At 39.6% G+C, this 14336-nt stretch overlaps 1 protein-coding gene across 1 annotated transcript; it reads left to right on the top strand.

Annotated features, from left to right (window-relative positions):
- Positions 1-137: 137 nt before the first annotated feature.
- On the top strand, positions 138-13575 carry LOC116297851 (TBC1 domain family member 31). The gene is given in 27 exon segments (XM_031706163.2): positions 138-291; positions 534-689; positions 1111-1226; positions 1641-1819; positions 2094-2278; positions 2639-2768; positions 3368-3457; positions 3581-3688; positions 4255-4470; positions 5078-5157; positions 6029-6175; positions 6482-6615; positions 7108-7241; positions 7901-8080; positions 8508-8687; positions 9297-9349; positions 9425-9577; positions 9867-10002; positions 10329-10421; positions 10740-10880; positions 11477-11593; positions 11833-11910; positions 12129-12264; positions 12653-12766; positions 13403-13437; positions 13439-13474; positions 13476-13575. Coding segments are annotated over 27 exon segments (3282 nt in total). The 5' UTR covers positions 138-217; the 3' UTR covers positions 13557-13575.
- The last annotated feature ends 761 nt before the right edge of the window (positions 13576-14336 follow it).

The following is a 14336-nucleotide window of genomic DNA, read 5'->3' as shown; positions in this document are numbered from 1 at the left end:
TAAATAGCATATTATCGAATAATTGGTAAGAACTAGCTAAAAATCAAGAGAATTTTAAAAATAAATCTACGACTTTGAGGACTGGATACAAGCGTTTTTGACCTAGGCTTGGTTACAAAGATAAAATGGCGGGAGAATCGAAATCGTTTGTTTCACTTGTTGTTAGTTGTTGTTTGAATGATTATGGGAAATATTTTATACAAAAAATGTCGTGATCATGGAAATACTAGACGTGAATAAACACGAATCAGGCAGGATATGGCAGAGGAAGGCTTCCTCCTCGGAAAATGGGTCAGTCAAAGTTTCAAAATGGCGTCTGAATTATTATACCAAATTAAGCTTTCAAATTTATTGTTTTAGCTATCATTTCATCTTGTGTCATTGCCACAGTTTGTGATGGATGAAATCATCACTTTGTGAGTCTTCTGATGCACAACCATAAAACAAAGAAATTATACTCAAGGGAATGACACACTGAAATGAGAAAACGTTACCCCCAAACTCAAGAGGTATATTGTTTTTTTCTTTACCAGACTCATTGTCACTATCAGTCACACAACATCAAATGCTTTCTCTCTGCAAGGAAGAAGCATTAGATTTCTTCATGCTGCCTTTAATACTCTTGGAGAAGCATTTGTAGCTTCAGACCATCAGGGGAACCTTTACTTGTTTGATCTTACCAAGAATAAGTAAGTAACTTTTCATGCGTGCTATGGTGTGAAGTCATAGTAAGATAGCTTCCCAAAGTTCGAAACATAAATTCATTCAATGAAATCAATGAATATTTCAAAATGTGCACCTACTGTAGGTATGTAGGTGTGTATACAAGCTTTAGAGAGGCTTCCAGGAATCCAGTACATTGTATTTTCAGTTTCAATTTTTATGAAATGTACTTCAGGTACATGTCTTGCATCTTGTGAGCCTATTTTTAAGCAATATAAAACCTCCCTCGCAAAATGGCAAGGGTTTCCCTAATAATAAAGTATGGCCACTATGAATGCAATGTAATGTGTTTATTTTTTGTTTTTTGTTTGTAATGTTTCTCACTAGGGCAATGTACCATCTTCCCAAATCAGTTTGTTTTACCAACCTTTTGTATCACATCAATAGGTTTTCACTCATTCAAAAGATTGGAACGCCATCTACTGCTCTGGCATTTTGCCTTAGGCGTAAGAATGAAGTTTTAGTGGCTTTGGCAGATTACTCACTGAGATGTTACGATGTCGGTAAGATAATTATTGTTGATGCATACAATTGAGTTGTTCATTGTATCTTGGAAAAACTGTTGGTACATTCTTATTCCTCTCAGAAAAAAAGGTAATTAAAATGACCTGTGTCATAAACATCCCAAGGGAAGGGGGGGCAAAATCGAGAATGGCTTCTCATTGGCTAGTGCATCACCAATATGAAGGACAGCGATGCCAGGATGATGATGTGAGACCTTATTAAAAATTTTGAATCTAATGTGTGCTGTTGTCCTTGGGGTTACCGTCCTCTCTAGAACATCAGTTAAGGTGCTTTTTCATGTCCTAGGTGGCAGCTGTGAAAGGGACTACCCATTGCTCAATAAAGCTAGAAAAAGTAATGTTTAAGCAATATAAAATTCCTAGATTCATAATCAAATATTTTGATTATCCTAGAGTCTCATGAACTTGTGAGTTGGATGAAAGGCCATGATTCAGCCATACATTGTATATCTATCCATGCAAGTGGTCGGTATGCATTAACCTCGTCAAATACAGTTATACAACTATGGGATCTGGACACATTTACCAGGAAACGTACATTGAATGGTGCACAGACAGTTGGTATACAAAGGGTAAGACCATTACCATCCACTTCTTGTAAATGCAGTGGAGTCACATTTTAGAAATCGTGTGCAAGACTCTTAAGGAAAGGAAAAAATGACATCATTTTTCACACAACTAAATATGAATAATTGTCCTTGCATTTCAGTACTATAACTTGCATAACACTTGCATGACATTCAAAAATTGCATGAATCAAGAGAATGATGAAGACACCATTTCTGTGCAGTTCTACATTGTATGAGCTTACCTATTAACAATACTAATTTAAAATCTTTTCTCCAGGGTTTCTTTCTACCACTGAGCAACACAATCATCACATGCTTTAAAGATGACAGTATCTTTGCTTGGGATTCCGAGAGTCTTCAGTGTAAGTACCAGTTGCCGATTCCTCCAGACGATGGGAAGAACCCTCACTATAGGGACTTGGCTACACCAAGAGATGGCCGCATACTTGTGGCAGGTGGGAGGTAAGAGTTTTTAGAATTTTCTTGGCTAAAAAAATAATTGCTTGTTTCATTGCAAGTCACTGTGATAACAAGACATACTTCGGACTGGGGAACACCCTAATTAGGGTGAGGTCTAAAATTAGAAAATATAAGAGACTTTGGTATGCAAAAGGGAAAATGGACAATACAATACATGAAAATACCTAACCGCTGCCCGGTTAGCTGAGTTGCTAAGAGTGTCAGTCTGTTGTGTGGGAGATCGTGGTTCAAGCATTTCAGTCATTACATTATTTTGCCATGCAAAGACTGTAATGTGTCATGCATGATTCTCACTCCTTAAATCAACTTGAAAGCATAACATAATCTTGTTTACTGGAACAGGTCACGATTCCTACATGTGTGGAACCTGGAAACAAAGAATCTTTTGCATGTAATCCAGCTTCCTACCAAGATAAGAATTGTTAAGCAAGTAGAGTTTGTTTCAGACAGTTTTGATGGTGGCTCTAGTCAGGTAAGTTCAGTTTCCAAGCATTTCTTCCTTTATTTTCTCAAATTCTACCCAATTACCCTCCCTGTTGCCTCAGCTGGTTTGGCACTGGCCTTCAGTTGTACAGGAATTCATGGGTTCAAGCCCCAACCAGACCAGCATTCACGTCTTATAAATAATAAAAAATATCTTAGTAGAAGGTACTGCCTTTGCTCTAAAATATCTGCAAATGGTTAAACTTTTGCCATGGCTCAGATTATCACACAAAATAAAAATAAAAACTTGTCATCACTTTTCACCACCGCAAGTACAGCAGTGCCGCAGCTCAACGGGGTCGAACTGAAAGCATGTGAATGGGCCTCTGGCAGCTGCTATACAGTCCATGTATGTAGAAAAAAAGCAGTCCCATCTCATTTAGAGACATTAAACAACTTTATCAGTTGCAACTCAGTGTCACATTTCACCCTAACAACAACCTCGCAGCTGAAACCAATCCTAATTTCACCCTCTCCAAATGAGGTAAATATTCTGATTTCTTTATGAAAGAGGAAAATAAAACAGTGAAATACCATTTCTTGAGAATTAATATAACCTTGCACTAGACTTCCTTTTATTATGAATAGACTTTAGGTGTTCTAGCTCAGGATGGTGCTTTGCGGTTTATTGATGTCCACACTTGTAAGCTGCTGTTAGACATTGGTGGTAATGAGCAGGTAAAGGAGTAAACTTTGTGTCAGCATATACCTTATCTTATTTTTTCTTTGATTTTAATATTATTATATTCAAAATATTCTTTCTTTCTTTCTTGTTAGTTGCTTACTATCTTAATTTTGTAGATGATTAACAGCATGGTGTTCAGTCCAAATGGACGGTACATTGTGACTATGATGGATAATGGCAACATCAATGTATACAGCACACCAGCATTAACGCAACTGAACAAGGTAACAGTTTGTATTATACTAAGGTCCATTTTAAGTAAAAAAAGGATTGCAGAGCAAAGGGGAAAATTAGTCTCTCTGTAGTCCCTGTAAATACAATAGCTTTAAGCAGCTCAAGCTAATGCTTCATCAACTTAGCTTGAAAATCTGTATATTTCTCATTTCTTCCTTTCCTTCCTTCCTTCCTTCCTTCTATTCTTCCTTCCATCCATCCTTCCATCCTTCCATTCATCCATCCTTCCACCCATCCATCCTTCCACCCATCCATCCATCCATCCATCCATCCATCCATCCATCCATCCTTCCATCCATCCATCCATCCATCCATCCATCCATCCATCCATCCTTCCTTCCATCCATCCATCCATCCATCCACCCAACCATCCATCCATCCATCCATCCATCCATCCATCAATCCTTCCATCCATCCTTCAATCCTTCCATCCATCCTTCACCTCCTACCCCAACTTTCTTCCCTCTTTTCTTAATTCCATTCTTTCTCTCTTCTCAATCTGCCACAGCAACAAAATATTTTCATTTAATATTATTGTTCTATCTTTGATCTTCAGCCTCCTGCTCCTGTAGTCAAAGCAGTGATTGATGACCGACCAGGATCAAAATCATCAACCAAGTCATCTTTGTCACTATCTGGGTCAAAGAAAATTAACAAAGACAAAGTAGTCACCAGAAAAATTCCAAGGAATATTAATGGCAGGAAAGAATCACCGTCTGTTGGGGAACAAGACATGTCCAGCTCTTGGACAGTACCTGATTCAGGGCTTGAGGTACTGTTGTAATGTTGTGTTTTAATGTCAGGCCAAACAAAAAAATAACTGTGTTTCCTGTTGCGCGACCAACCCTAATTTTTTTGACCATTTTGGCCGACCCCAATTTTTTTTCATTCCCAAATGCACCACAGGGTTCCCAGTAAGCTCATTTCCACTGTTGTATCAGTAAAAAGAAAAAAAATATCCGACTTACCAACCCCAATTATTTTTCTCATGCAACAGGAAACACACTTATTTTTTTGTTTGGCTTTCATCACTGGTTTCATATCCTTGTTTTTGAGGGGCACATTTCCTTTAACAATTTCCCATTCTTTAATTTCTGCAAATGGATACTATTTTTATCATGCAAGTTGCTACTGTAATTTGATGCTGATAAGCCATCACGAAAGGCATGGTGGTCCATATGAAAGTACCACATTCAATTTGCATAACATTTGAATATCAGTATTTTGCTTGCCATCATCTGCAATAATCTTTAACTCTGTGGTCATTTTTATGTGTGACATCACCTGAAGCTGTCATGTAATATGACCTACCATCATTTTGTTGATTCACACTTCTCAAATTAATAACATTGTTTCACATTCTCACTTGTTTGTTACAGAGTGAACTTCCCGAGGGCTTAAGTCGTACCCGCCTGATGTCAATATTACGTGGATATGGAGAGTATCCATCTAAATACAGGTAAGTCACACCAACAGGATCCAGTTACTTGAATTTCAAAGGAAGCCGTGAATCTTAGAGCCTGGACACTAGCAAATCGAGCAATCTGATTGGATAGATCGCATCGCGGACTGGTCTAGATTCTCCAGTATTAACGGGTCTGATCGCATATTAATCTTACGACGAAAACATTTCTTCCTTTTCAATGAAAAGTGGTCATATGATAAAACTCTTATCAACCGAGCTTGGTTGGTCTGTACTGGATAATCTTGACCTCGGTCGGGATTATCCCATACAGACCTCCCGCTCGGTTAATAAGATCTAAATATCGACCCTAAATGTGTATTTACAACCATTACAAATCTCGCGTATGATTGGTTGGGAGCGCATGCTTTGAAAGCACACAGCACGCTTGCGCACTTTCAGTCGCGTCATTTCTATCCAAAATAACGGCTACTCCAATTTTAACATAACTGTTATAAATCTCGCGTATGATTGGTTGGATGCGCGTGCCTTATAAGAGCACACAGCACACGTGCGCCCTTTCAGCCCTGTCATTTCTATCCAAAATAACGGCTACTCTAATTTGTCTAAAAAGAAATACAACGCTTGCTTGCTCTGTTGTATGCAGTTATAAAAAACTTAGGGGTTGACAGAGTATTTGAGAAGTGTTGAGAAGCACTTTGCACTTCACTGACATTGCTCTGACCCCCTCGTGCTGTTTAACTGCACGCTGCACGCGATTTCTATTTCTTCATCTTTGCTAGCTTATTTTTACTTTAATCGGATTGCGTAAATTAATGTAGAACTTCTTTACTGCTAACTCAAACCTCCCAAATTTCACACCACCCCCCGTTACTGTTTCTCTGATGAAAGTCCTATTTATTTTCAGGATGTTTATCTGGCGTTCTCTTCTCAAGCTACCAGAGAATCACTCTTGCTACAGTAGCCTGGTAGATAAAGGAGTCCACAGTGCTTATGTGCGAGTTCACGAAGAATACCCTATCAAGAGCAGAAAGCTTCTCCGAGTATTACAGAGGTAACTTGTGAACCTCTTTCTAGCTTCACATTGAAGTGTGTTGTATCAAAAAGGGGAGGTCCTGGACACTGTCCAAAAGTGTACGTAGAATTGTTTGCCAAAAAGTTGAATATATTTGTATAAGTTGGACTTCCATTGGATGGCTCCTTTTCACCCAGAGTAGCAATCCTCTCTCAACCATTACTTCTTTTCGCCTATAATAAACTGATTTGGGGGGGGGGGGGGGGGGGGCTCTAGTACCGCAAGACCCTCTTTACCCTTCAGCTACCATGGAAACTCGTCACAACCTTATATGTTATATACCAGGACGTTGTCTTCATTAGCTCACTGGTCTGCTATATTCGGAGAGGTTGATTATCTGCCATTGCTGGTGTTTCCCTTCGTAAAGCTGTTCCAAAACAATCAGCTAATCTGCTTTGAGATGGTTGCTTCCATCTTAGGTGAGTACGCCTCAAGACTATGTTGTCTATTCACTTACCTTTTCCCCTTTAAGGTGGTGTTACACGAGACGATTTTTCGCGCAACATTGTTGCGTTAAATCGGTTGGCTTCGTGTAACATGAGGAACATTTCGCGCGCTTTGATTGGTTTAACGGATACCATCCATACTCATGATGGCCGTATGATGCGCCGTGTTTTTTACAGTCATACGGCAAATTAATGCAATCTTTATTTACCATCGAATCAGCGATTTTCTGCGCAACATTGGATGTTTATCCTGAACGTTACCAAATGATCATTTCCAAGGAGGAATTAGGTCACATTTTTGCGGTACCTCGCGTTATAACTTAAATAGTTTATGGACGCGCGGGCAACGGTGTCTCTAAGCGACCGTAAGCTGAATTCATTCCTTATTATGATGATATAGCATGTGACTTTGAATTTCTAATAAAAAGTATATTTAGAATAAGATGTTTCTAATTTATTTTTCAGTCAACTGGTGCCAACATTGGTTCGAATACTTTCCCAACCCTCCTGTCAACGTGCTAGGAATGGTAGAGAATGTTGTTGCTCATCATGACAAAAAACTAATGCAACACTTTGTGAACTACAATGTCACTTCCAAGGTATGGGTCTCTATCAATGTACTGGTTTTTACATTCATAGTATACTAAAAGCTTTTGAGTTGTGACGGAGGGGACCGCTAAAACGAATAAATTAAAAACATGTGGTCCTCAGTGGACCCTTCTTAAAATTGTCTTGAATGCGAGGCATTAGAGGAACATGAAATGCCACAAATTCCAGAGATAAAGTGTGATTTCTTTTGCATTTACATGTTAGCCTCGCGTACACGATACTTTTGAGAATAAGGGTCCACTTGGATCTATTCTTGGAGTCAGAAGTCGTCCTTTCATTCCAATAGCGCAGCGCACTGATTCTAAAAATAGCTTAAAGATTCGGACAAACATTGCATTCTCTTTAACTGCTACGAGGATTATACGAACCGATTTTATTATTTTTACTTAAAGTTACAATAATAACCCATGTAAACTAAGATCAACTGCGATCGGCTGTGAAAATTATCTGCTGAAAGTAAACTTTTAAGTTTGTTTGTCCGAATTTCGCCTTTGTCTTCGTTTTTATGACGTCACGGTTGCGCTGCGCTATTACATTAGCATGTGATCTTTTCTGGATGTTATTACTGTTTAACTTTCTTATTATTGACAAGGGTTTACACGTGTGGGATGTCAGTTGTGTTCGTGAACTCATTGTCCATTTTTTCTAGATGTACGCATGGCCTTTACTCCAGACATTGATGTCCGAGGTGCTGACCAAGGAGGAATGGTTACGCGTGTGGGATAATGTCTTCTCTAACCATCCATCATTTCTTTTAATGGTCGTTGTCGCTTACGTCACATCATCGCGGAAGGCCTTGCTGCAGTGTACCGAGAAGGAAGACTTTGAGGTAAATTCTCATTGAATTTTTCAAACGAAATTCATTAGTAAGCACGAGTGCATTGCGATGACTCTCAATACTAAGGTCATTGGTTCTCTAATGTGCTTTGAGTGTTTTTTACCGGGATCTCAGATATTTCTCCCTACACAAAAATTGTCTTTGACATCCCAATTCGAGGGTCGTCCTTCACGAATTTGCAAGATGTGATCCTATTGGAGGGCACACATGTGTAGAACAATAGAAAACAATGACCTTTCCCCAAACCCGCCCCTAAACCTAACCAATCAGAGGGGACGTTGCAAATTCGTGAAGCCTAACGGACCACAGGTTTGTTAGCAACTGGCTATAAACGTTACCCTCGTAAAACCAAGACGATTTGTCTTGATGTCTCCAAATATGTGGATTCTAATACCTTCTTTATCTTTCATTACCCTAGTACTTCTTTCATAATCGTAACGCACTCGACATCAATGCTGTCATCCGTGAAGCTTATCGCCTGCAAGAAAACACGCCAGCGGATATCCACCCTAAGAGAATGCTCGAGCCGTTTGCACCGCTGACCAAAGGACAGTATCCTGTGTTTAATAAGTATCCTAAATTTGTGGTGGACTATCAGGTAATTTATAATTCAGTCCAAACTCCTTTTATGTTCTTAGGCCCCGTCCACACGTGTCCGCAAATTTTTGTGTCCGTATCCGCAAATTTTACGAAAACGGATACGTGTGGACGGTGAAAACGATTCGAATACGCTGCGTGTGGACGCAAACATTTTCGTATCCGCAAAAAATAATTTGCGGATACAAAAATTTCCGGATACGTGTGGACGGGGCCTTAGGCTGGGTCCTAACCGCCTTCCTCTTTAGTAAAAATTTCCACTTCTTGGTAGCCTGCGTTGCCATGTTCGGGAATGGGGTACCGAAGAGTGCGATAGCCTTGTTTCACTCTGTCTCGATTCTGTTAGCCCAGCTGCGGCGTAGTCGTAGTGGTAGTCCATGAAATCACCACGCCGAAGCCGAATATGTCTTTACATAGAGCAACAACATCTTGCTGGAGCATGACATGGCAAGAGTATACCGTACCGTGCCGGTGTGTGTGTGTGTGTGTGTGTGTGTGTGTGTGTGTGTGTGTGTGTGTGTGTGTGTGTAAACCATCTAATGGATTAATAACGATGAGATGCGCAATGAGTATAAAATACTAAGTTTTTTGTTATGCAATTACTTCCTAGGTTCAAGAAAGAGAGAGAATTCGTCAAGAAGAGCTTGAATATCTGCGTCAAAGGTTTGAGCTGGTCTTCACCTAAAGAACCTATTTAGAGTCATGTGCGTAAACTTTCTGTGTATTTCCTTTCCACAGGCAAATTGCGCGCGAGATGAAAGAACAAACAGAACAGCGCCAAGCCGAGGAAACCGCTTTTTACAGGCAACAAGATTTGATGTTAGATGCCGAGGATCAGCGAAGAAAGATGATCGCTGAAGAAGAGACAAAACTATTTGACCAAAGAAGAAGGTAAGAATCGACCCATTTCAGGCCACGTGTCATTCCCTAGAGTATCATTTCTTTGTTTAACGGTTGCGCATGACAAAAACGGACAAAAGTCAAACAAAGTATCTTATTCTCAAGAGAATGACACGTGGTGTGAAATGGGAAAACATTACGCCCATGCACAAGATATAATTGGCAATATCTAGACAATATCCTTTGGATAGCAAAGCAAAGTAAAGCCGAAAACCTTGTAAAGCACAGAACTTGGGGCTCCAGTGGATTTTAAAGTCATGTCTTGTTTCATATTTCTCAGACTTCAAGCGATGAAGAGAGAAGTTCATTTGCGCGAGCTTCAGCTACTTGACGCTGCTCGCAGGCGCCATTTGCATTATCAACAGAACCAACGCGAGGCTGAACTGAGAAGACTCGACGATGAGATTGAAAGAAAGGTACTTAAATTTTTGCTGGAACTGCAGTGCGGAGTAATATCAGTAAGATGATGAATTTTTCGTGAGGTCAAATCTGTGCTGCGCGGAAAGATTAGGGTCATACAGGCTTTATTGTGATTTTTTCCTCTTCTTTTTGTGGAGGCGAAGACCATAAGAATTATAACTCAAATTTACACAGCCTGCCCTCGTGATAAAGGCTTGCCAGCTTTTTCTTACGTCTTTACTAGTGACGAACCTAACAACAGTAAAAAGATCACAGGGCATACCTGCCATGTCACGTCACACAGTTTGTAATGATGGTTTAATAAACGCTTGGGTTTTCCTAGGCGTTGCTGCGAGAACAAGAAACAGAGGCTGCTGTTGAAGATGCTGATATCAAAGCCCTCGAGCTTCAAGCTCAAAAAGAAATGCTACAACAGGTATATTACTAACAGTACTTTGACTTGTAAATGACTTCCATTCCAAGCACTCTCATTGATGTTATCTTTTGTATTGATATTATTTTGAGATTTTGGGTCGGTTCAGAGTGGATCCATTTGAAAGTCACTTACTGTCATTTCTGCCCTACTCAGTCGCACGAATTGACAAAAAATGCTCAAAATCGTATGACAGTTGAGAATGAAACTGTCAAGCCATATAAAAGGTGGATCTTCGCCGTAGTATATAAACTTTGATCAAACTTGTGGCCCTTAGTGAAAGGGAAAGACCGTTTTATGAGGCTATTTTTTTTATTTCAGGATATGATTCGCGACGAGCTTCAGACTTCTTTCAAACAGCGCACAGAACTAAACACTCATCGCCAGCAGCAAGAACTTGAGGGTGATTTGTTTAGACGCACTCTTGATGTCATGCAAGAAGTTGATCTCGACTCTCAAAGAGTAAGTATAGCCAGGCTATCTCTATTGATTGGTCACGTGATCCTACTCCCCCGCCCCCCTAATCGAGCATCTCGTGTTTTATAAAAGTAACACCAAAAATAAAAAGAATACATGGTTATTAGTAAAGAGGCAAAGTTTCAGCTTGCCGACTATAGGAGAAATGACATTGCAAAAAATAGAAATAAGGAAAATGAATTGGATGGAAAGGTGAACTGCTCGATTTAAGAGTAGGGTCGTGCGACCTGTTTTAGTGCATGGCTCGATGAGTTTTGTTAGTCTAAAAAAATGAAAGCTGTGTTAGCTACACGAGGCTGTCCTAGCAACTTCAACATGACAGAACAGTACGCGTGTAACCTCGTAACCCTCCGGGCATTGATAAAATTTTGCAAGGAAATTACGACGCAGTTTGAAACGGCTGCCAATAAGATTGCGATGCCTAAGAGATTGCGCAAAAAAACATTTGGCTATAATGTTTATGAACTGCCAACAGAATTGGCTCAGCTATGCACTTTATATGTATGTAGGCCTACCTTACGGATCTTTCTATTTAAGGTAAATCTAGTTATATTTACTGTTGCTGTTTCATTTACGATAAGATTGCTCAAGAAGATCTGGCAAAAGTGCAAAACAAGAGACAAAACCTTGAAAAGGAAGAAGAAGTTTGTCTTAAAACGAGACTTGACGACATGGAAAGAGAGCTGGATCGAGTCAAGGTTGGTTCCAGTATCACATGGATTGCTGATTGATGACAGAGCCGCCACCAAAACAGCCTTCACTTGCGCTTAATGGACACTTCTTAAAATGTCTTGAATAAGAGGCTAACATGAAAGTACAAAGAAATGCCACAAATTCTATGGAGAAAGTGTGACTTTTTTAGTTATATTTCCATGTTAGCCCTGCACCCACGGTACTTTTGAGAAGGGTCATTAGTAATATTTCCTTATTCTGTTAGATAACAAGACGTGCGTTAGAGAACAAAGAAAGAGAAGATGAACTACAGACGCTGACTCGTCAACTGGAAAATAAAGAGGTTCGTGTTATAAAGCACTTATTACAGCGTTTTTTTTATGAGTGGGAAACAACGCCACTGACTTACAGCACGTAAATGGTAAAGTAATTCATCCAATCAAAACGCTTAGTTAGGGTTACGGTACAGCTGCAGTACGGCTACGTTTCCCACTCATACGAAAACAGCTTTAAACCATAAGTAAGTACGTATTAAAGGTTTGGTATTCATTGCTTTACTAGAACGACAAGGCGGCTTCAGCAATGTCAAAGTTGAGGCAGTGGAAGGTGCAAGCAGCAAAAGAAGATAACCGACGTGCGCAGATGTTGAACCATTCATCACGTGATATACTCAGTAGAAGCGAAGACGAATCGTTTGGTAAGTGACTGTCATGTACGCGGAAATATCGATGCAAAAATAGCCCTTTCTTACCTGGAGAGGGGGTATGAGGGCTCAGCAGTCCACCTCCAGTACCTACATGATATGGCTTGATTGAACTTCTAAAAAAAATAAATCCTTGCTTCGGCTAAGAACCCAAGATATCCACACATGGAACACATTGAAAATCTTGCGTCAAATATTTATGTTGATTCGACACTGATTTCTATCGAGTTTGATTGAATTATATTGACTAAATACAAGAGTGAGTATTCTTTCTGGCAATATTTTAGAAGAAATGAATAATGCAACTCTGTATTTTCCAAGTGTTTTAAATTCAATCAACTCTATCGAATTTACTTATGATTCCGATATTCTTATTGTTTAGAGAAATTGAGAGAAATTCGTCGACCTCAAGCCAGAAGACCCATGAGCAGCATAACAAGTAATACAAGTACTGAGGCTGAAGATACTGAATTCAGTACACCAAGAAACGACTCCGGTAATCCTTCATAATCGTTACTAATAAGTCTAGCATGGCTATTTCAAACAAATTTGCCCGAGTCTGCCAATATTTCAATTCATAGGGAATTGCGCATTGCCAAAATGAAATCAATGCGAAAGTTAAAGAAACAGAAAATTGCCCTTGTCTAAATATTTAGAGAGAAAACACGTAATAGTCAGTGGCTAAAAAACCTGTGGCTCTCATTCCATGATGGGATTGAAATCTGGAAGTGCGAGGGAGGGAATTCGAAACCGGAGAAAGATACTCCAAACACAGGAGAGAACCAATAAGCAACTGTACTCACATGACTGCCGGGGATCAACATGACCATGGCAGTGAGAAGTGTGCATTAGCAGCGCACACTACCCTTTTAGTCCTCAAAACCTCCAGTAGAAATTTCTCAAGCAATGGGATCCCCTGTTGTAGAAATATTTTCTCATTTTTCTCTATATTAGCCAGTGAAGAAATGTGAAGAAATGTAAAAGTTTACAAAGCATAAACGTTTTGAGCGTAGCTCCTTTATCAGACGTGAATGTTAAATGACAAGTGAACGTCAACCATCGGTGATCCCCTGAGCTTATTCATTACTATGTGACCAGGTTAAACTTCTAAACAATACATTTATGTTTTCAGGACCGTCAATAGAACGAAAGAGAGCAACATTCGAGAAAACGTGAAATGGAACTGATGTCTGAAGTCAGAGATTTTGCGCAAGCGTCTTGCTGGGAGAAGAAACAAGGTTCCTCCAGAATATCCTACCTCTGACTCCAATACATCATTGCAATAAACACTTCACAACCACACTATTTATTGTCTGGCCGGTACAATTTTTTAGTGAGTTTATAAGGAGTGATAAAACTACGGTGGACAGGACAGGACGAATAAGACTAATGGCTTTTATCTGCATCTTACTTAGCTACATCTCGTAAATAACAAACCGTTATAAGTCATAGTATACTGTCTTAAGTGTCGATCCTAGTGATTTACGACTCACACTAATGACAGCTGAGAAGGCGACTTACCCATCTCCTGCTCTCCTGTACCAACTTGAATCTCAGTGAGATTCACTATTTGCCCTGGTTTGCGACCGTCTTAATTTAGTTTTAGGCATCTCGATTTTTAGTTTGCTTTTTTGAGTTTTAAAAAACACTATTACATTTCTATTTGGGAAATTGTTTGATTGCTGGTTTACTTCACATGCGTTTGTCGGAGAAGAAGCCTATATCCTTGGATTGTAGGTTATAAGCATGTAAATATACTATGGAAAACTCGTTTTTTAATCAAAAACCCGCAATAGAAAAATAAAGTTAATGTCTGTGATGGCCCATTATGTTTATATAGGTGAAACATATCGTTTCGTTTGGATGTGGTGTCGCGTTTGCCAATGCTCGCCCGTATCGATCGTAACAAGGAATCTGGATGAACTGTCTGGTATATTTCAACGGTTTAGTGCCCGTGTAATGGGTTGCGATTCCACTGTCCTGGTTGTCGTTCTGTAAAAGAGCATACTTGGAAAGAACGACAATGTTAATGATGACACGAAAAAGCCACGTCTACGTGAAGATAG

Source organism: Actinia tenebrosa, unplaced genomic scaffold (genome assembly GCF_029948245.1).
Source record: "Actinia tenebrosa isolate PJP-AT-01 unplaced genomic scaffold, QUT_ActTen_1.0 PGA_scaffold0__85_contigs__length_37466705, whole genome shotgun sequence".
NCBI lineage: Eukaryota > Metazoa > Cnidaria > Anthozoa > Actiniaria > Actiniidae > Actinia > Actinia tenebrosa.
The sequence above is the reverse complement of the archived record's forward strand: the minus strand, read 5'-3'. Positions and strand labels throughout refer to the sequence as shown.